The sequence below is a fragment of the Phytophthora ramorum genome (genome assembly GCF_020800215.1).
Source record: "Phytophthora ramorum isolate Pr-102 chromosome Unknown Phyram_PR-102_s0006, whole genome shotgun sequence".
Classification (NCBI taxonomy): Eukaryota; Oomycota; class Peronosporomycetes; order Peronosporales; family Peronosporaceae; genus Phytophthora; species Phytophthora ramorum.
Window position 1 is genome coordinate 1,023,587 of NW_027150652.1, and position 21,080 is coordinate 1,044,666.

Here is a 21,080-nt window from a genome sequence, read left to right on the forward strand (position 1 = left end):
TCTGGTAAAACCTCAAAGGAGCCCAGCAACCCCAGCTGCGAGCACTGCAACATCTGTCGAAAGGGTTGGAGCCCCTGCTCCGCCATTTCCAGGAGTAGCCGATGGCATGTCAGAGCGAGGACGGGCACTTGAGCGTGGCGTACTGGGCATTGGAGGCTTGGTTGCTGACCCCGACGTGCTAGCAGGGATAATCGTACCACCGACAACTGACCCCGACGCAGACTGGGAACCAACGTCACCAACTACAGGCCCAGATCCTGATCCCGCAGTACTTCCGGACATACCCGCAATCCAGTTGCATTGGCCGTTGCTGCTGCAATGCTGCCACCGCGCCGTTGAACCCAATCAGCACGTAGTAAGACGGGATCGATAGTGCACTCGTGGGTGGAGCCAAATTGCCTGTGCACCGTTAGAATATACTGAGATGCGACCTCGTCGCACCTGGGCAGTGAGAAGCTACTTGCCATTTGCGCTTTTGAGCCAGACCAGAAACCAAGATGGGAGACTACAATTATGGCAGCCGTGGGCGCAGCCACACCCGCAGCTCTCTCCGTCGCTACCAATCGCGTTCTTCAAGTGAGCAGACATGGTCGCGCAACGTACGTCCTCGCCGATGGTACGATAACTAACGCGATCGCTCAGGAAGTCGTTCTCGCAGCAATACCTCCACAACCCCACATCGTGAAAGAGACCGGAGACTTCTGAGTGATGAGATCTATTACGACCGCAGTGAAGCAGGCCACCACCTGGAGGTTGTTTACGATTACGACCTCCATGAAGACGATCGGCGGTGCTCGGCCCGAAGCCGCTCACGACAGCGTCGTCATGTGGAGCGTGATCGCGCACGTTCGACACGCAGTCGTTCACGACCTCGTTCTCAGAGTGGTGGTTATCCATGTTGGCAGTCCAGATCGCGTAGCCGCTCACGACCACACCAACGTCCTGATGCAACAAACTACCGCAATGATGGTAAAAAAAAAAAAAACACCTCGAAGCCGCTCACGATCACGTCACGGAGTGCCATGCGATCGTCGGGTTCGAGGACATTCTCCAAGACCTAGTAGTGATGCACGAGCTCGCCTAAATAATCGTCAGTGGCAGGCTGCAACGCTCCGTCCACCCTTTTCACCAGATACTGAAGCAGCCGATGGTGAGTGGAGTGGCATCAGCCAGCCACTTCAGACGTCTGACACGGATCCATTTCTGTGTGAAAATGTGGCGTTTTGCAGTAGACCTGGCAGCAGTGGCGACTCACAGAGCCTCTCGGCTATTTTTTATCAAGTCTCGTTGGATACTGCCAAGTGTTTGCGCGTTTTTCAATACCATGTTACAGTTGCGGTTGGCGGAGACTCGTCAGCTGAGAGTGGAAGCAACCCCCAGCGATTTGGTGGTCGGCACTTCGTGAGGCCACTGCTACGGCAGGTCGTCCGAGATGCCATCCAGCAGCATGCAGATTCTTTTGGTGGAATCCCTGTTGCTTACGATGGTGCCAATGCACTTTACGCCCCTTCCGCGTTTCCGTTTCTGTCGAAGGTGAAGTATTCACCGTTCGTTCGACCGCCAGGAACAGCTACGGCACGGATCTTTTGGGAGTCTCAAAGGGAAAAGCGCAGCCGTTTACAGTTTGTGTCAAACTAGTGAAAGAGATCGAGACAAATTTACTGAAGGAGGCATTCACGGATCCAGCAAAGGATGTCAACCCCCTGGTTTATGCGCTGGACATGGTGCTGAAAGCGGGTATCGTGTCGTGTTTTAAGGGTGATTGCATGTATCTAACAGTTGCTGTGCTGCCGAATTGACTATATTTGTCTAGGCGGTGCTCCGCGAAAATGACGCCAAGCAATCAGGGGAGAAGGAGGAGCTCGTATCAGGTACTAGTATTAATAAGAGCTTGGCTTGCAAAAGTGTTGTGTTGTGGTAGTCCATTTCTTACTTTCGATTAGCCTACACTGATGACATCAGTGCTTTCACGTCCTGCTCGGGTGACATCAGCAATGGAATCGCGCAGAACTGTGCGGTGTTGACGTTGCTGGGGACAATTAGTCGGACTTCCATTTCTGTCACATAGATTGAGCACTTTCGCCGGTGCGTCGCGCGACCAGTGGGCTAAGCAGGAAACGGCAGCCCCTCACACACACGTCCAAGCTGCAGCAGACGATGGAGACAGGAAGCAGCAGCGTGCGCGTGTTCGACGGCACGACGGACTTCCGCGTGTGGCGCGCGCGCGTGGAGAACGAGCTCATGCGCTACCACCTGCTGGGCTACGTCCTGGTGCGCGGCTACGACGGCAGCCAGTCCTTCAGCTTCAACGGGGAGCAGGTGCCGCCGCGATATCCCGTCATCCATGTGGACGACGACATGCAGCAGTCGGTTGTCAAGGAAGAAACTCCTTCGTGCGGACGGCAGGGAGCTGCTGCCAATCAGCAGGGGCGACTCAGTCGCTGGGACGTCCTGGGGGAAAGCGCCGAGGCCAAGAGCATCTTGCAGCGCTTCCTGCACCCCGACGTCGAGTGCGCGATCCTGAACAAGAATATTTACGACAGCTGGAAGATGCTCTGTGCGCTGTACGGCAACCGCAGCAACCCTGGAGCCCACGACGTGTACGAGATGCACCGTGTGCTGCATCACATTCGACTTGGGGACAAGAAGGGAGAACCCGTGAGGGAGTTCGTCACGCGTTGGGAAATGCTCATGCAGCAGTACGCGCTGGCGACGGGGATAGATCTTACGGACGGGTTCCGGTCTGTTTCGCTCGTGCAGACGCTGCCGAGTGCGTGGAGACCGATGGTGGAGTCGTGGAGAGGAGTTCGGCCTTTTGTGCCGTATCCAGAGCTCGTGGACAAAGTGATCGCTACACGTGAACGCATGCAGGCAGAGACAGAGGCAGCAAACGCTCCAACTCCTACAGCATCGAGGCTGGCCAACGGTTCAACCAGCAGCTCGGTTGACACACACACTAATTTGTTGCCAGATAAATCGGCGGCTTCTGTGCAGCCTGTTACCCGACCTGCGGCCAATTTTGTTGAGACTGCAGTGGACAATGCTGTTGACAAGGTGGTGGAGAAGCATGCGAGCAAGCCTGCCGAAAGGCGAGCTGCCGAGGTGCCGAAAGTCTCCGAGACAGCAACAAAACCAAGTAAGTCGGTTCCACCGACCATTAATGTGATGGCAGAAGCAAACAACACGGTGGATTTGACCAGTGGAGAGTTATCTTCTTCTTCAGAGACGAACAAAGCTCGAGCGAGTCGATCGTTGAACACAGCAAAGAAGTCTCCCACTGAACGATCGGATATAGCGACCACCCCTCGGACTTCGAAGCCCCCCGAGGAAAAGGGAATTCACGAGAAGAGCCGTGAGGAGAACGACGGCTACGACAAGCGCGAGTCATACGGCAAGAACAGCAAGTACGAGTCTGTGAGGGGATACAGCAAGTACGGGTCCCACGACCGGTACGACAAGTCTCCACGCACGTCGCGCAACCGATACGAGAAGAAGTACGACAGCTACGATCGCTTCGACAGCAACAAGAGCGGCCCGGTGTCCTGCTTTTACTGCCTCAAAGTGGGCCACCACATGAAGCGTTGCTGGTACCTGAAGGCCGACATTGAAAATGGCACGACGCACGACCTGCACAAGAAGTTCTCGTGCGCCGTGACGATCGACAGGAACGAGTTCATGGTCAAATGTTTGGAGTCCTACATCGACGAGGAGAACCGCGCGCGTGCCAGCTACGGCGCGTCGGCGTCCACGCCGCGGAGCCACCGCGACTACGAAGTGATGGAGAGTGTGGGGCGCATCTACAACTCGCAGCAGCAAGAGTTTGTACCGCTGCCCAGCCAACCCCCATCCTATGCGTTCCGCAGCGACCAGCAGAGTGCCAGCGCGTCCAGTGCCGCCCCCGACTACCGCAAACGCTCGCACAGCGTGTTCCAGAGGGTGGAAGACCGCATCTCGTCGCACGGCCCGCGTCTGAACCGCTCACGCAGCGTCTACCGGTCCACAGACGTCGCTGAGGACTTTTCGCCGCGGAAACGTTCTCGAGCGCCGTCCTTTGAGCGACAGCTTCAAGGTTATTACTGAAGTTGCGCGACTGATGAGATTGCATCAGATTTATCAGTTGTTGTTGATTGGGTAATAAATGTCGTACTTAGTAATACAGTCGCGGTCCTAGCTGGTTTTAGGGGGGCTTTGCCATTTACGAGCGCGAGAGAAAGGAACAGAGCTGCCGACGCGACGGCGCGATCTGCGGTGAGGAGGAAGCTGCGCGGTCGACGACAGAGAGAGAGAGAGGGAGGCGACGCTGTCTGCGCCGCTATAGACTGCGGGGGAGCTCGGCTTTGTGGCCATGAAGAAGCAGCTATGGAGGTAAGTCTTGCAACCTGATTTTAGTTGCGCTAAGGGGGCCGCAGTTGCAACGAGCAGGAGGATGGCACACTGAAGTTTGCACTTTTGCGTGCTTGTTTTGCACGTGCCATTTGCTTTTTGCAGACACAACAGCACCATGTCCAACAGCGACAAAGGGAGTAGCACTACGACTACGACGACGACTACTACGAGTTCGGCCAATGCCACGCCGCTCAACAGCAGTCGCGGGAGTCGCGGAAGCCGCGGCAGTCGACGTAGCACAGGCAGCACCACGCCCGAGGGAGAGGACAAAATGCCTCCGGGGTGGACGCGCAAAGAGAGCAAGTCCCAGAAAGGTCGTTATTACTTCATCTCTCCCGCTGGCAAAACGCAGTGGGTGCCGCCACCCATGAACGCGTCCAAGGCCAAGATAAAAAAGACGTTCAACTGGCTGAGCGAGGTGGAGATTTGCTTCCAGGAAGGAAGACTGGGTGTGAGTCTCCGAGAGGTCCACCAAATGGAGACTATCCTGTACCCTCAGTTCCAGGCTGAAGTGGACGACCTCCCGAAAATCAACGGCAAGGCGGGACCTGCAGAACTTCATAACTGGAGTGTCAAGCCGCACAAACGCCTGACCATTGGCATGCGCGTCATTAGCATCGAAGATGTGTCACTGGCCGGGCTCACGTACAAGGAGGTGGTGGGCAAGTTGAAGAGCGCGTCCCGCCCTGTTCGTATCAAATTTGCAGATGTCCACAAGGGGACGGTGGAGGAGAATGGAGGACGCAAATCTGATGGGGAGCGCAATAATGCCGCCGTCAATGACCCAGCCGCTCCAGGGTATGGACACTCGTCCGCCTATATGCAGCAGAAGCAGGAGTTCACGCGTGTGCTGGTGACGGGAGAGTTGCACACCGAAATGTGGACGATTGAGAACAAAAAGCTGCTTCGCTCGCTGACCTGCATGCAACACAAGTGGAGTACTGTGTCGAGTGAGTTTGACGTGTTGAACGCAAGACGGATGGAGCTGCGGAAAGAGAATGAGGTGCTGAAGAGCGACAAGGACAAATACGAAGTCATGATGGAGAACCTCAAGCTGCAGGCAAGCTATGCAATGGAGAACCCTGAGCTCGTGCGGGCCAATGAACTGGCTAAGCGCAACACAGAGCTGAACGAAGACATTTCAAAAATGAGTTCTGGTAACAAGCGATTGCGAAAAGAGCGGGATGGGCTGCAGGCCAAATTAGATGAACTGGAGAAGCAGCTAGCCAAAGTGGACAATAGCAAGGATGAAGAAGAGGATCGCGTGCCCGAAGAGGATATCTTTGGTATCGAACCCACGGCCCCGCCAAAGGAGCAGCTGTCGACACTGAAGAAAAAGAGACGCGGACTGGAGGACGAACTGAACAAGGAACAGCGCAAGGCCAATAAGGTGCAGAAGGAAATGGAGCAGCTTATCAAGCATTACGCGAGTCTGGGTAACGAGGAGCCAAGTCTCAGCTCTTCAACATCGTCGGCGTCATCATCTCGTCGGTCACAAGACGATGGCAAGGAAAAGAATGCTCTTAGCTCGAGTGGTGGTAACGAAAAGAGTAGCAGCACCAGCAACAGTGCTAGCAAGCCCAAGTCGGAGTTTGCTGATCTTGAAGCAAAGATCTTGGAGTTACGTAAGAAGCAGCGCTCTGTGGTGGACACTCTATCCAAGGCAGCTCAATCGGGTGACCATAAGCTGGCGAAAGAGTGCCAACGGCGGCGCCAGAAAATTAAGGATGAGCTTAAGGAAGCGCAGGACGAGCTGCACCGGCTTAAAACAGGGCAGAGTAAACCGGCATCATCCGAGTCGACTCGCAACCCCAAGAAATCAACCGAGTCAACAACTGAAAGCAGCCGGCAGCAGTCGTCCTTGTCCTCGAAGAAGTCGAAGCGTTCAGGATCGATTGGCAACGACAACTCGAGCCCTTCTGCGAACACGAGCGCCGACACATCGGCTACCCCTGGTAGTTCGCGAGGAAAGATGCCGATGCTGAGTGGTTTCTTGGATAAGGGCCCGACGGAGTGGGCCGACCGAGGTCTCATTAGCGGCATGAAGACGATGCGTGGTGCTCGCGAGCGATGGTGTGTGATCACGGCTGACGGTTTCCTCAAATATTACAAGCGTCGTGGCGACTCAGTCGTGCGTGGTGAGATCAACCTGGCCGAAAAGAGTTTCGAGGTTGTCTGCGAGGACATGAGGCACGGCAAAGAGTTTGTGCTGTGTACGGATGAGCAGCAGTCGCATTTCTTCACTAATAGTCCGCAGGAGCTGAACAGCTGGGTGAAAACTCTGCGCGCTGCGAATGCCTATTTACTGAATGCCGCCGCCCCGCCGCTGCCTCCACCTCGAGCAACATCAACACGTGGTGGCGACCCGGACAAGCGGGCACTCACCCGCAACGACAGCAAGCAAGCGAAGGAGTTCAACCTGGATGGACTGGAAGACGCCTTGCCAGAAGAAGACGAGCAATTTTATGGGCGCGCCACCCTGGGTTTCTAAGAAGTGGTGCTGTGGCCATTGTAGTGCTGGCGGTAAATGTAATGACTGGTTGTTATGTCACTCGCTTGCTCCTGTTCCTTTTTACGGCATGTTTCCGAACACGAAGTAGGCATTCCCAAACCACATGAAATGCATTATCCTATGAACGAGTTGATCATCCGCCTTTGTGTACGGATGGAGTCCATCACATCATGGACATTCTCCAGCTGGGAGAAGCAAAGCTCTCTAGAGCACGAAGTACTTGTTGCGCTCTTCTTCACTGGCAGCCGACGTCGCTGCACCCCGTTCGTGGTGACTAGGATACCATTGGCCACCCTCCACGCTGTTGTTTCCTGAACGGCGAGATGTGAAGCCATCCTCGCTGGTCTTCCGGCTGCGATGAGATTGTCGGTTGCCGTAGCGGTACCAAGAAGTCGTGCCTGCGGGGCGGGTACCGTCACCAACGTCGTGCACCACACGCGAGCTCAGCGTCTTGGTGAACTGCTGCAGCGCCAACGCACTGTCGTGCATCTGCTTCGGTTCCTCTCCAGTGGCGCCAATCGTGTCCGTGTTTCTGCGTGGACCCGTGCCGCGGCGACGGCTCTTGGCCATGGAAACCATGTCTGTCTTCTCCACAGGGGCGACATCTTCCTCCTCTTCGGGCTTGTCCACCTTGTGCACCATCTCGTAGAAGAGCCCCCCCTTCTGCACCAAGGCGTCGTAGCGGCCCTCTTCCGCAACGCGTCCGGTGTTCAGTACCAAAATCTGATCGGCATTGAGAGCCGTGGACAAGCGGTGCGTCACCGAGATAATTGTCATATTCATCTTGCTAGAGAGGCGCTCCAGCGTAGCCACAATCGAGGCCTCAGTCTCTGGGTCCAGAGCACTTGTGGCTTCATCAAGCAGCAACAGGCTTGGGCGGCGGCACAGAGCACGCGCCAAGCAGATACGTTGCGCCTGACCCCCACTGAGGTTGCATGTGGCGTGTTGACCCACCACCGTTTCAAAGCCGTCCTTGAGTTCCTTGATGAAGTGGCATTCCGCAAGACGAGCAGCCTCTTCGCAGTCAGCATTCGACGCGTTGATGTTGCCGTAGCGAATGTTGTCGAAGATAGTACCGTTTAGGATGCCACCATCCTGGAACACGACCGCAGTCTGATCCATGAACGACTTCTTGGAGAAGTTGAAAATGTCGTGGCCGTCGAGGCGGATGCAGCCGCCGTCGGCATCCTGGAACTGCATCAAGCACGCCAAGAGCGTACTCTTACCACAACCGGACGGTCCGACGACGCAAGTGTACGAACCACGAGGTATCGTAGCAGACAGCTCGTTTAGAATGTAGTTCTCCGAAGCCTTGTCGTACTTGAACACAAGTTTCTCGACGCGGAGGTTCTGCTCCATCTTGGGGAGTGGCGGCATGTCCTTGTCGGCTTCGTCTCCGCCGGTGCTTGACCCAAGACCCACAATGATATCATCAACACGCTGCAGACTGCTAGCATTACCAATGGCCACACGCATAAATCCACCAAGTACCGTCACGGGGTTTGAGACACGACTCAGCAGTGTGATGAATCCGAAGAACTCACCCGAGGACAGCTCCTTGTGCCACACCTTCATGGCCAACGAGGCCGTCATAATAGCAACAAAAATGTACATCGCAGACTCGATGTAAATCTGCACAATACTCGACCAGAAATCCTTCGAGAACTGACTCTTGCGCAGCGCCGAACACGTTTTCTTAAATCGAGAAATGAGCGGATCCTGGATTGCGTACGCACGCACGACCTTCTCGCAGCCCACAGCATTCTGGAACTCGGCAGCCACGTATGCGTTCCTGGAGCCAAACTCCTTTGAACGTTGTGCTGCGAAACCCTGCGGGCCACTTGAAAGCAGCACCGCGGTAAATCCAAACGACATGATACCGATACTGGCATCCATGTATAGAGCGTATCCAAAGCCGAAAATCACCGCCACGAGCGGGTTGAGCAAGTTCCAGAACACTGCCTGCCACAGCGCGTTCACGCGTGCAACATCACTTGAGAACAGGTTGTTCAAGTCACCTTCCGAGCGCTCTGCGAAGAACTGGGTGTCCTGACGCAGGATAATATTCAGCAGTGCTGACTGCATCGACTCGGTGGCCTTGGAAATCATCTTGGACTGGAAGTAGCCGACCGCGTAGTCGCCCAGCACGAAGGGCACGCACAGTGCCAGAACACCCACCACGCCGATCTTGAGCGTGGACTCGTTCGGGCTGCCCGAGTCCAGCGTATCGAAAGCGTCCGAGAGCTTGGCCAGGAAAATCGCCAGCGCTGGACTCACCGACGCGTTGATGCACACGACGAAGAAGCAGAAGAGCAGGTCGGCCGTCTGCGTGGACCAGTGCCATAGCGTACTCCGCACGACGTCGGTGATGCCGTAGGCCAGCGTGGACGACGAAGCGTCGATGTCGCGCAGGTGCGACAGGAACTCGGTAGCCGAGAGGTTGGGCGGGCGGTAGTGCAACGCGCGCTCGAGGAAGTTCATGAGCTCATCCCTCGTCATGTCACCTTCGTCTCGACCGCAGATGATGACGAGGTCCGTCTCCATCATCTCAATGGACATGGCCGAGATGCCGGGGATGCGCGCGAGCGACGCCCGCAGCGACTCGATGCTCACGCGGATGTGGTCGCCGTTGGTGCGGAACTTGTGCAGCTTCTTGGAGAAGGTGCGGGCTCGCGGCTTGAGGATGAGGCGGCAGGCCACGATGGTTAAGTAGCCGAGGCAGAGCCAGTATTCCTTGTCCCCCATGACGTGTCGGGAGCCGAGCAGCACGACCATGGCGAGCAGACAGAGCAGGTCGGCGATGTTCGAGTGCGAGCGGAAGAGCGCGAGCCGCAGCCCCAGCACGCGGATGACCATGTCGATGAAGTAGCAGAGCATGAGCCCCGACGAAAAGTAGCGCGACGCCTTGGCCGCCACCTCGTCGTGGAACGTGGCCTTTTGCGTGAACGAGATGGTCAGCACCTGCACGAAGAAGTCGAGGAAGAGCGCGAACGTCTCCGAGTAGTGCCATTTGCGCGAGTCGATGACGCGCAGGTAGAAGAGGCGGTGGCCGTTGCCCGGCGTGCTGGACGCGCCCTTGATGGTACGCGGGTCGGACGCGTCCGGCAGCGGGCCGCCGATCTTGACGAAGCCGCCGCCGCTGTCGGGCGGCCCACGCTCGAAGTCCGTGGCCTCGCTGCTCATATCCAGCGCGGAGTGGACGGGGGTGGACTCGAAGGCTAAGGCCTTGCGCTGCATGCAACGGGAGAGGTCACCTCGCGCCAATACAGGAATGGCAGTCGCCAAGTATGGGAACTGACTTATGAAAGTTTAGCGACTAACTCGTAGCGAGATAGACTAAAACACGACAAGATGGGCGAGAGTTAAACCAGCTGGCGAAACGTCAGAAACTGGCTGGATATTTCGCGCACTGAAAAATGGGCCGAGGACCAAATGTCAGGGCGACGATGGGACTGCACCCATATCGTGCGGCGTGCCGCACCGCCCAGTTTCTGCGGCTCATAGCATTGCTTTGCCGGGTTGTTGCCGTCGCAACAACCGCTCGGCATCGCGTAGTCGGTGTTGCCATAGGCACCAAGCCCTCAACGCCTCAACGGCGATTGATGCGAGACGATCGGGATCGCCACGGCCTGTCGCCGACCGCTCTCAGAAATGGGGTCCGAAGGGGCTTCCTGCAACTGCGATGCATGCACTGCACCATACCGGTACATGTAGTGCAGACGGGGGGTCCGACAGGAACCGCTCACAAGGATCGCTGCGCTCAACGTACGTAACGCAGCAACGCCAGACACGTACGAAGGATCACCAGCCAAAAACGTTTTCCAACGGAGAATGCCTTGGCCCGCAAGGCAAGACACGACACTTGCTGCCCCCGAACACCGAGCTGTTCAGCGTCGAAAGTTGCCTTTCGCCATTACATTCTCCCATTTTCCAACCAATCCCCTCGTTTGGCGCCATTTTAGTTTCTTCCAATCCGAGGGCTGCAACGTAGTCGCACTACCTTCCAACCGAAGTCACCGTCCCATTTTGGTCCTTCCCCATCAAGTCCATCAATGAGCCGCACTTACCGCGACTACGGCGGCACTTCCTCGCGTTACGCCAGCGCCAGCGACAGCCGCTCCTTTTCCATCCCGGACGCCGACTTCCAGCGCGGCGACTCCACGCTCAAGCGGCGGCGGCAGCTCTCGCCTCCCCGACCCGTCGCGCCGCCGCGCAGGGCCGCGCAGCCCCCGACCACCACCGTCACCATGCGCGCGCGCTCCAAGTCCCAGTCGCGGGCGCGCGTCCAGGCCCACAAGAGGCCGGGGCAGCATTTCGTCGCGCTGGGCAGCAACCGCGCAGGCGGCGCATCCACGCTTAACAGCAACAAGGCCAGTTACTATCGCCCGCCAACGGCCGAGCCCTACCAGCCCCCTCCTGCTGCCGCTACCAGAGCCCGACCGAGTCGCTGGGAGGTGGTGCCTCAGCCTGCAGCTGCTGGACGACGCAACCCGTCGCCTATTTCGATGCGTACGCGCTCCAAGTCCGTTACGAGAGAGAAAGAAGACACGGTCGCTGCCATGCGCCGCAGCAAGCGCGAACGTTCGAAATCGGCGGCGAGACGAAGCGGAGGCGCACCCTTGAGCGTGCGGAGCGACTCGAGCACGTCACGCAGGACTAGCGACGCACGCAGTAGCAAGAAGCGCGAGCGAGAGCGCGAGCGGTCTCCGGGTCGTCGACGCTCTTCGTCAAGAGGTAACAGACGTAGCAGCAGAGGTGGAACCAGTCTCCAAGACATTGAGGACGAAATTGCAGACGCTGAACGCGAGCTTGCACCGAAGAAGAAGGAGCTCGACGACTTGCGCGAACAGCTGGATGAATTCCAAAAGCGCGTTGAAGCGAAGGAGATCGAGGTGTACGACATTCAGGTTGACTTGGATGCACTGCGGAAACGCCGGGAGCGACGCTTGCCCTCTCACCGTAGTAGTCGAGAAGAAACGTCGTCGAGACGAGAGGAAACATCCTCTAGACGATCCCGGAGCAAGAGTAAAAGCAAGCGGCGTGAAACTCGGCGGTCAAGTAGTCGCCAACGAGCCACCAAGCGCCCTTGCATCGTGGATGAAGAGGATGATGACAGTGACGACGATGACGTTGTCATTATGGATCCCAGCGAGGTGAAGAAAGAGTTGGAGAGCTCTGCAGCTGCGACTAAAAGCACTGTCGTTCCGGTAGAAAACACTATGCCCGACCACTTTTGGGGTCGCTCTCCGACGCCGAAGCTGCTGGCAAATCACCGATTCCAGGCAATTCCCGACGGCAGTGTTCGCAAGGGCCGGCACCTAGCGTTCAACCCGAACCAGCCTCAAATTTTTGCGACGAGCCCCGATGAGGGTGGTCTCATCTTGTGGAGCTACCAACGTCGAGACCAGGAAATTGCCAAGGTGGTGACTCTGAACCCTTCATCTTTCCGCAAGGACAGCCCCTGTGCCGAGGCCATTTCGTGGAATCCGGACGGAAACCGTATGGCTATGGCTTTCCGCGATCCCCTGCACGAGAAGGGAGAGTTCTGTATTGTGCAGCTGCACCAGCTTCAGCTTGAAGACGGTGATACGCCGCAACCAATTCCGCGTGACCGGATTACCTCGAAAAGTACTACTCTGCATTCGCGAGGAATTTCTGCAATCGACTGGCTGCCATCTGGATTTGGTCTTGAGACCACCAGCCGTCAATTGATCACAACCGGTAACTCGGATCACGCGGTTGTTCTGTGGGAGGAGCACGAGGGCAGACAACAGGGCGATTTGGATTTGAAGTGGAATGTGCTGCACCGCGATCACCGCAGTGAAGTCAGGTCGCTCTGTGTCCACTCCAAGCGTGATTGTTTGTACACGGGTGGCCTCGACGGACTGTTGATCCGATATGACCTGAACAAGGGGCGTACTCAAACTGTGATCGAGCGTCGCAAGCCGAGTATTTCCAAGATCAATGCGGTGCTGGAGCACCCACACAACCCGAACCTGCTTCTGGTCAGTTGCATAGAGCAAAATAAGTATAACTTGTTGCTGCACGATCTTCGCGAGCGCAACGATGGCAACGAAATGTCGTTAACATGGGATAGTGGTGCCACGAGCCAGTACATCGTGCCGAGGTGGTCGCCTGCAGGCTACCACGTTTCATGTGGCAGCAAGGAGGGCGTAGTGAACATTTGGGACGTGCGCATGCGTGGCGAACACTACCCTGCCGTGCGGCCACAGCAGTCTCTGCGCGTGCACCGTAAGTTATCTATACTTGAAGTGGGTGTCAGTGCAGTGCCTAACGATATTTTGTTTGCTATTTGCCTATACTGTATCCAGACAAAACAGTGCTGCACGCTACGTGGCACCCGCGCTACGATGCCATGTTCAGCGTCTCGCATGACCGAATGCTCGGCCTGATGACGTTCCGGTAAGCGCTATCCTGCATGTAGCTGCCCAAGGCCCAATTCCAACGTCAGAAGAACACTGCACAGAGACGTAGACGACGGTAGCATTAATTATCCGCAGATGAGGATATCCGAAAGCGTGTGAAGGCAAATTCGAGGCGTGATGATCGGTGGAAGCCATCGTGCACACGGGCTCACAGCGCTCATGTTTCCTGGTTGGGAAGTTTATTTTTGAGGTCCAGTGTCCACCAAACAATGCTTTTTATCGATGGTCTTGTTTGAGTTGCACTAGACACTGAATGCCATCCAAAAGTCGACAGTGGGACTCGCCGTAGCGGAAACAAGATCGGCAGTCGAGTAGGAATGCCAACATTGGTGTCCTGGACAATGCCCAGCGCACACTTGACGTCCGGCTTGCATCCTGCAACAGTTTAGGGGATTCAATATGGGAATGACACCGGTCTCGCGCCTGCGCCTTGGCGCATGACATCACTGCTGCACTTGCAGTGAGTATGCAGGCGTTCGGCTGATCCTTGCGGATACCCCCGATCATGCGCGATGGTTTGGACGCCGCGTGTTCACGCACTTCAAAATGGCAGCAGCTCCACACCCAATGTGAAGCCAGCGCTGCTGCTCGCCCATTCCGATCGCTGCACAGGAATCATTTGCAGTTTTGCCGAGGCGCGCGCGGGGAAGCAGAAAAGATGGCGTCCGAATTGCTGGAGAACTACTACGAGTGGGCCAACGTCACCGAGACGAAGGTGCTGGACTGGGTGGACCCCGATGGCGGCTGGAAGGTTCACCCTATGGCCGATTACCCGCTTGCCAACTTCGCCAGCGTCTTCGCCATTTGCGTCGGCTACGTGCTGTTTGTCGTGTTCGGCTCGGTGAGTTTGGGCCACCATTCCGTTGGTTCATGCTGGGGATCCTGCGGTATCCCTGACTATTGCTGTTTTTAACGGTTCCAGGCTCTGATGAAGCTGGGCGTCCCTGCCATCAAGACCAGCCCCATCCAGTTCATGTACAACCCCGTGCAGGTCATCGCGTGCTCCTACATGTTCGTGGAGACGGCTATCCAGGCCTACCGCAACGGCTACTCCCCCGCTCCGTGCAACGCGTTCAAGGCCGACGCCCCCGTCATGGGCAACGTGCTGTACCTGTTCTATCTGTCCAAGATGCTTGACCTGTGCGATACCTTCTTCATCGTCGTTGGCAAGAAGTGGCGCCAATTGTCCTTCCTGCACGTCTACCACCACCTCTCGGTGCTGCTCATGTACTACATCGTCTTCCGCGTGGCGCAGGACGGCGACTCGTACGCGTCCGTCGTGCTCAACGGCTTCGTGCACACCATCATGTACACGTACTACTTCGTGAGCGCGCACACGCGTGACATTTGGTGGAAGCGCTACCTGACGCTCATTCAGCTGGTCCAGTTCGTGACCATGAACGTGCAGGGTTACCTCATGTACTCGCGCCAATGCCCGGGCATGCCCCCCAAGATCCCGCTGATCTACCTGGCCTACGTGCAGTCGCTCTTCTGGCTGTTCGTTAACTTCTACGTGCGCTCGTACGTGCTCGGTCCAAAGAAGGCATCCTCGGCCAAGAAAAATGTGTAAGGAATGGAGTACATGTAGCTTTTGCCTTTGGTCGACTTGCGTTGGTTTGCCTGCTACATGTTGCTTTTTGGTTTGTTAGCGGTTAAGCCGCAATTGATCTATACAGCCCTGTCTTGTTCGGGCACCGTGGAGACCGCGCCTGCTTCGGGGAGTCGCGGCATGATCGGTATTGCCTTCTCCGCCGCGTTTCGGAACTAGGTCCGTATTTCGCACACGCGTGTAGCTATGGAGACTAAACAAGCGAGGCAACATCGCCATTAGCGCCACGTACTTGCTGCAGCGCCACGCGCCGCGCGTCAAACACCACCAGAATCCGCTCTCCATGTTAAACGCCATGCAGCTCCATGCCCACAGCCACGGCTCTGCAGGCAGTGCTTCCAGCCCGGCAGCCCCACGAGATAGAGCGCGGCGCTTCCAGCCGAGGCGCCGCCACCAGCCAGCACTCGGCGCCTATCCTTTGCGGACTTGGGTGGCTCCGGTCGCTTTAACGGAAGCCTGCGTCATCGCCGGGCGCAAACAGCTTCTCGGGCGGCTTCAAGATGGCGATGACAGCGGCGTCCAACGGCCGGGGATGACACATGACATCATAACTCGGCGCTGAAATTCATCAGCGCGGCTGGAGTTTCCCCCGCGAAAGGCGATTCACTTGCTTTCACTATGTGAAGAGCAGTGGCACCTGGATACGTACCCGAACCACCGCAAATTGGTGCTTCGAGTGATAGCTAAACAATCGCTTGAAACACCCTCAATAGAGGGTTCTATACGCCTAATAAGGACCCACGCCTCGGTTGACACGCAAAGCGCCCTGCTACGCACCATGTCTTGGGGCGTCTGGCGCTGACCGCACGCTTGGTGGCCGAGCTGGTGGCCGCCGCTGACTGAGGCGGCCTCCTCATTCGCGCTTTTGCCGGTTCGCACACCCGTCTACCGCCTCCACACACGCACAGAAAGCATGTCGACCGAGCTGCTGCAGAGCTACTACGACTGGGCCAACGCCACGGAGACCAAGCTGCTCGACTGGGTGGACCCCGAGGGTGGCTGGAAGGTCCACCCTATGGCCGACTACCCGCTCGCCAACTTCGCCAGCGTCTACGCCATTTGCGTCGGCTACCTGCTCTTCGTCATCTTGGGCACGGTGCGTGTTGCTGGTGCAATTTCGGAGGTGCTGCTCGAGTCTCTGACTCGTATTATGCGTTATTTTTTGCCAACCAACAGGCGCTGATGAAGCTGGGCGTCCCTGCCATCAAGACCAGCCCCTTCCAGTTCGTGTACAACCCCGTGCAGGTCATCGCGTGCTCCTACATGTGCGTGGAGGCTGCCATCCAGGCCTACCGCAACGGCTACTCCCCCGCTCCGTGCAACGCGTTCAAGGCTGACGCCCCCGTCATGGGCAACGTGCTGTACCTGTTCTATCTGTCCAAGATGCTCGACCTGTGCGACACGGTCTTCATCATCCTGGGCAAGAAGTGGAAGCAGCTCTCGATCCTGCATGTGTACCACCACCTGACCGTGCTCTTCGTCTACTACGTGACATTCCGAGCCGCCCAGGACGGCGACTCGTACGCCACCATCGTGCTCAACGGCTTCGTGCACACCATCATGTACACGTACTACTTCGTGAGCGCGCACACGCGTGACATCTGGTGGAAGAAGTACCTGACGCGCATCCAGCTCATCCAGTTCGTGACCATGAACGTGCAGGGTTACCTCACGTACTCGCGCCAGTGCCCGGGCATGCCCCCCAAGGTGCCGCTCATGTACCTCGTGTACGTGCAGTCGCTCTTCTGGCTCTTCATGAACTTCTACATCCGCGCCTACGTGTTCGGCCCCAAGAAGCCAACCGTCGAGGACGCCAAGAAGAAGCTGTAAGAGAGCCTGATAAGGTAGTTCACCCCGATTTCTTCAATGTAGTTTCATCTTCCATCCCAGTTCGCTTTGTCAACGTGAGTGGCGCGTTGAGAAATGATGCGGCTTGCTGCATCTCTTGAAGTCATTTTGTCAAAGCGTCTCTCGTGTCTTCATTTTGTTGCCTTAAAAAACAATGCCGATTCGTACCGAAGCCATATTTCAGCGGTGGTGGTGAATAACCCCTGGAGATCGCAACGCTGCACTTTACTGCTCGAATTGTGGTGCAAGCTTTGGTTGAAGTCACCCAGTGAAATGGATACACTTGATGTTTCTTTACACAATATTATGTCAACGTAGTGTGAGGTACCACTCGGTCGCGAGCGACTTCATTTCAACATGCATGCAGCGATGACGCTGTAACGGAGATCTGGTCCGCGCTCAGCAGTATCGAAACTTCTCTGGACCGCACACTTCAAATCCCCGCAATGTCCACCGCTCCGCCCGCGCAAGACGAGAACGACATGGAGACGCCGTACAAGGGCACGTCCGTGTGGAACGTCAAGGCCACCATCATCAAGTACCGCGTCGCCCTCGCCGTTGTGCTCCTTGCGCTCATCGTGGTGATCATCTTGGCGGCCTGCGGCGTCTTCTCTTCCTCCTCCTCCTCGTCTTCTTCTGCAACGCCCGCCTCCTCTGGCAACGTGACCATCTATCACGCCGGCTCGCTGGTCGGACTCATGGACGACACGCTGGCACCGGCCTTCACGGCCGCCACGGGCATCGCCACGTCGCTGCTGGCCAAGGGGTCCGTCAAGCTGGCCAACCTCCTCGTGAACGGCAGCCAGGCCGACGTCTTCATCAGCGCCGACGCGTCCGTCAACACGGAGCTGCTCATGGGCGACGCCAACGATAATTTGATCTCGTGGTACATCACGTTCGGCGAGACGTCCATCGGTCTCGGGTACTACCCAGAGTCGCCATACACCGACGTGTTTGCTGCAGTGCAGAACGGATCGCTGTTGTGGTACGAGGCTCTGCTGCAGAACCCCGACGTGAAGCTTGGACGCACGGACCCTGACGCCGACCCAAAAGGATACCGCACCGTCATGATGTTCGAGCTGGCTGAAGAATACTACAACGTCACTGGATTGGTGTCAGATATCTTGGGCAACGCGACCAACCGGGACCAAATCTTCTCGGAGGAGAACCTGGAGACCTATTTGTCGTCGGGAGATCTGGATGTAGGCTTCTTCTACGCTGTGGAGGCGGGCAGCTTGAGCGGTGTCAACTTCATTTCACTGCCGGAAGAGATTAACATGGGAAATCCGGGTCTGAACGATGAGTACGCGACCGTGTCGTACACGAACTCGGAGACCGGGACGGTCTACAACGGATCGGCGTCCATCTATACCGTCGCGATCCTCAACAACGCGACGCACATGTCGGAGGCTGAGGAGTTCGTGGCGTATTTGCTGTCGTCGGATGGCCAAACGATTTTGAGTGAGCAGGGGATGGAGGCGGCGAACCTGACTGCCTATGGTGATACCTCGGTCATTCCCACGTCAATTGCAGCGTACCTGTCGTGATGAAAAGTTGGCTGGAACTCGAACGCGGAAGAGGGCTACTACTTTCCAGTGTAAATCAAATGCTTTCTAGTTGTATTGGTTTCTCTCGGTGCGGTTGTATTTCTTGGCTCGCAGCTGAGGTTTCATGGTATCTCTATTATATGGAATAGGGTGACTCACGCGATGGATATCCGTCATAATCTCATAAGGCTGGGCTGCAGTGCGCCTGCTCCGAGGACTATCTCATTCGCTGCTGGGTCTCGACTGCTGCGTCGAATGAATTGCAGGCGGCAATACTGGTGAACGTTCTGGCACTTCTTCGATCTTGCTTGCTTGCTGATACTGAAGTGGTGGTGCTGTTGGTTGCCAATAGGCACACTGGTCGTCTTCACATCATGGCGTACGTCAGCAATGGGTGGAGCTGCCCCGTTATAGGCCTTTTGGGACGTTGCCTCGACTTGAAAGGGGGCACAGTTTTCTGGTGGAACATGAAGTCTGCTATCTCCTCCAGCCACATTTCGTCCTGGGGCTGCGGAGCGGCTTCATTCTGTGGCATTGGTAGCTCGACCTCTCTTGGAGCGATGTTGGTGTTGGTGGTAAGCTCATGTTGGAGCAATTCGTCCTGCAACTCCGATGGTTTCAACCAGTACTCGCTGACATCGCTGTCGATTGAGGTGTTCTTGCTGTTTCTGCTGCTGCTGCTGTCATCGTCGGCACTAGCATTGCTACTAACAGCTAGCTCGAGGCTGTCGTCGGCTATCCGGGAACTTGAAACGCTAGGCTGCGCAGCAAAGTAATCGAGACTACCCCAAGTACGCCAGCTTGCGAGGATATCGGGTTCAGTTGGAGACGTACGACCACCGGCCTCAAGTATTGGAACGTCGTCCTCCATATCGTCTTCGTGCTCCACCTCCGATAAAGGTTCGAGCGTTGCTGTGTGCTTGGGCCGCACTGCATTGCGTCGTGCAGGATGGACTGGTGCAAGCACAACAGTCTCCAGTTGGATTGGCGTGTCGACACAAGGAATTACTACGAACGTAGGCAAGGTCAGAGCACTCTGAAGCGCTGCCCACCACGTCTCGTAGATGGCTCTGGTTGGAACACGCAGAGTCACGCGTTGACACGGCCCACAGCGAATGGCGATTTGATACCGACGCGCGTCCTTCCCTGACACGGGAAGGAGACTTACCGCTTGGGAGTTGTTACCCAGCGATATAGCTATCTTGCCACCAAAGATCGTCGAGCGGGCGATGGTCAGGCGTCCTTGAGGCAGAGGACTGAACGGTTGCCGAGGAGGAAACGTGAGTGAGACGACAGCCTTGTGCCTGCGATCCAGTAAAGCAAAATGCGTCACGTCTAATTTGTCAAGAACGTTCGGGATAAGAAGCATAGTCTCACCAAAAAAGTCCGCAAGTCCGCATCTTCATGGCGCACCGAAGCGTACGCGGAGCATTCATCCTGGGATGTTTAATACGTGGACAGAGTGTTGCTGCTCAAGTGAAGTTTTTTGTTTGTAGTTGGTGTTCTTCTGCTGTTGCAGGGCAATCCAAGAATGAATCGGACTGGCCATCTTCGGTTCTCTGGCCATTGGTCTTTCTTGTGGCCTCGGTGTCTACTGCCTTTTGTGTGGACGTTGAAGTGTGACAGTTTGATCCATCGACCCGACTCAAGTGTTTGGTTTAAGAGGCCACAAACCAAAGGTTTTGCTTGAAGATACGGATGCGTCCAGTGACGGATGGTCTCAGCTGGGTTTGCTTGACAAGCTCGAAATCCTCGTGGCAGATTGGTTTCACGGTTTTGACAAGCAGAGAGATCCTCATGGCGGACTAGTTTCACGAAAGACTTTCATCGGATCATTCTATCTATCGAAGCAAGAGACATAAATTTACTCGTTCCAACCCGAGGGGTGTGAATGAGACTGCCTGAGCGTGAGCGGTTGACTCGAGCTCGTCTACAACGGGACGTAATGCCTTTTCGGTGATAGAATTCGTGAGTGGAATGGCCTTAATTCTGAGTACTTTTCACTGAATCCAGAGTAAACCATTATTTACTGATTAACCTAGTTTTGAAAGGCATTAATCCTGAGTAAGTCAGCGTTGACCGCAGCGAAGGGGTCAACCTTTCTCCACAGAGCACAGAACGCATGACAAACGTGTTGGGGGCTATTTCTTTTTATTTGTCTGTTAAGATCTCACGCAAACCACAATCGTTTTTTAATGAGCGATCGTCCATGTGGCGCCAAGACCCATGACATACGCGCGGTTGACGCATTGAGCCAACTCCCCACACTCAATGTTGATCCTTTCAGAAGCGTACATACCACACTACGACGCCATCATACCCCGTCCACGTAGTTATACTATAACCCCGCCTCCGACCTAATTCCCAAAGACAATTGGGAGTCGAATCAAAAGCTCGACGAAATTGTCAACTGGAGAAAACGAACCGCTCCTCCGGTCAGCACGCCATTGCGAGTCGCTCCTTCTTTCTTTAAATGACACACCGCAGCCACTTTGCTCCATCCACGATTTTTGTGACGAAAGGCATCCAACTAAACAGTTTACGGGTACTCAGCACGTTCATGTTTACACGGGTGGTGTGATGGTTAGCAGCTAGACAATTGAAAAATGAAGAAGGAATGTGTGCTGAATTGACATGATTGATGCCAGCCTGTTATTGCTTGGACCAAACCAGCCGAGGGCAAGCTCTACTGTAGAAAATACCAATGAGAACTGCCTAATAACTCCACATAC

General features: G+C 56.0%; 7 protein-coding genes across 7 annotated transcripts; 6 read left to right on the plus strand and 1 right to left on the minus strand.

Annotated features, from left to right (window-relative positions):
• Nucleotides 1-2,157: 2,157 nt before the first annotated feature.
• On the plus strand, nucleotides 2,158-4,080 carry KRP23_7167 (uncharacterized protein; the record flags this gene model as incomplete). The annotated part of the gene is made up of 1 exon (XM_067892447.1): nucleotides 2,158-4,080. One exon carries the CDS (start codon nucleotides 2,158-2,160, stop codon nucleotides 4,078-4,080), a length of 1,923 nt encoding a protein of 640 aa, XP_067744326.1.
• Nucleotides 4,081-4,345: 265 nt separating this feature from the next.
• Nucleotides 4,346-6,877, plus strand: KRP23_7168 (uncharacterized protein; the record flags this gene model as incomplete). The annotated part of the gene is made up of 2 exons (XM_067892448.1): nucleotides 4,346-4,365; nucleotides 4,489-6,877. The coding sequence occupies 2 exons, from the start codon at nucleotides 4,346-4,348 to the stop codon at nucleotides 6,875-6,877; spliced, it is 2,409 nt and encodes an 802-aa protein (XP_067744327.1).
• Nucleotides 6,878-7,102: 225 nt separating this feature from the next.
• KRP23_7169 (putative ABC transporter ATP-binding protein YfiC) lies at nucleotides 7,103-10,135 on the minus strand (the record flags this gene model as incomplete). Its single annotated transcript, XM_067892449.1, has 2 exons — nucleotides 7,103-7,561; nucleotides 7,853-10,135. 2 exons carry the CDS (start codon nucleotides 10,133-10,135, stop codon nucleotides 7,103-7,105), a joined length of 2,742 nt encoding a protein of 913 aa, XP_067744328.1.
• An 815-nt stretch (nucleotides 10,136-10,950) lies between these two features.
• Nucleotides 10,951-13,325, plus strand: KRP23_7170 (uncharacterized protein; the record flags this gene model as incomplete). Its single annotated transcript, XM_067892450.1, has 2 exons — nucleotides 10,951-13,150; nucleotides 13,231-13,325. 2 exons carry the CDS (start codon nucleotides 10,951-10,953, stop codon nucleotides 13,323-13,325), a joined length of 2,295 nt encoding a protein of 764 aa, XP_067744329.1.
• A 677-nt stretch (nucleotides 13,326-14,002) lies between these two features.
• Nucleotides 14,003-14,914, plus strand: KRP23_7171 (Elongation of very long chain fatty acids protein 2; the record flags this gene model as incomplete). The annotated part of the gene is made up of 2 exons (XM_067892451.1): nucleotides 14,003-14,185; nucleotides 14,267-14,914. 2 exons carry the CDS (start codon nucleotides 14,003-14,005, stop codon nucleotides 14,912-14,914), a joined length of 831 nt encoding a protein of 276 aa, XP_067744330.1.
• Nucleotides 14,915-15,866: 952 nt separating this feature from the next.
• Nucleotides 15,867-16,783, plus strand: KRP23_7172 (Elongation of very long chain fatty acids protein 2; the record flags this gene model as incomplete). Its single annotated transcript, XM_067892452.1, has 2 exons — nucleotides 15,867-16,049; nucleotides 16,130-16,783. 2 exons carry the CDS (start codon nucleotides 15,867-15,869, stop codon nucleotides 16,781-16,783), a joined length of 837 nt encoding a protein of 278 aa, XP_067744331.1.
• Nucleotides 16,784-17,247: 464 nt separating this feature from the next.
• Nucleotides 17,248-18,348, plus strand: KRP23_7173 (putative solute-binding protein; the record flags this gene model as incomplete). Its single annotated transcript, XM_067892453.1, has 1 exon — nucleotides 17,248-18,348. The coding sequence occupies one exon, from the start codon at nucleotides 17,248-17,250 to the stop codon at nucleotides 18,346-18,348; it is 1,101 nt and encodes a 366-aa protein (XP_067744332.1).
• Nucleotides 18,349-21,080: the final 2,732 nt, after the last annotated feature.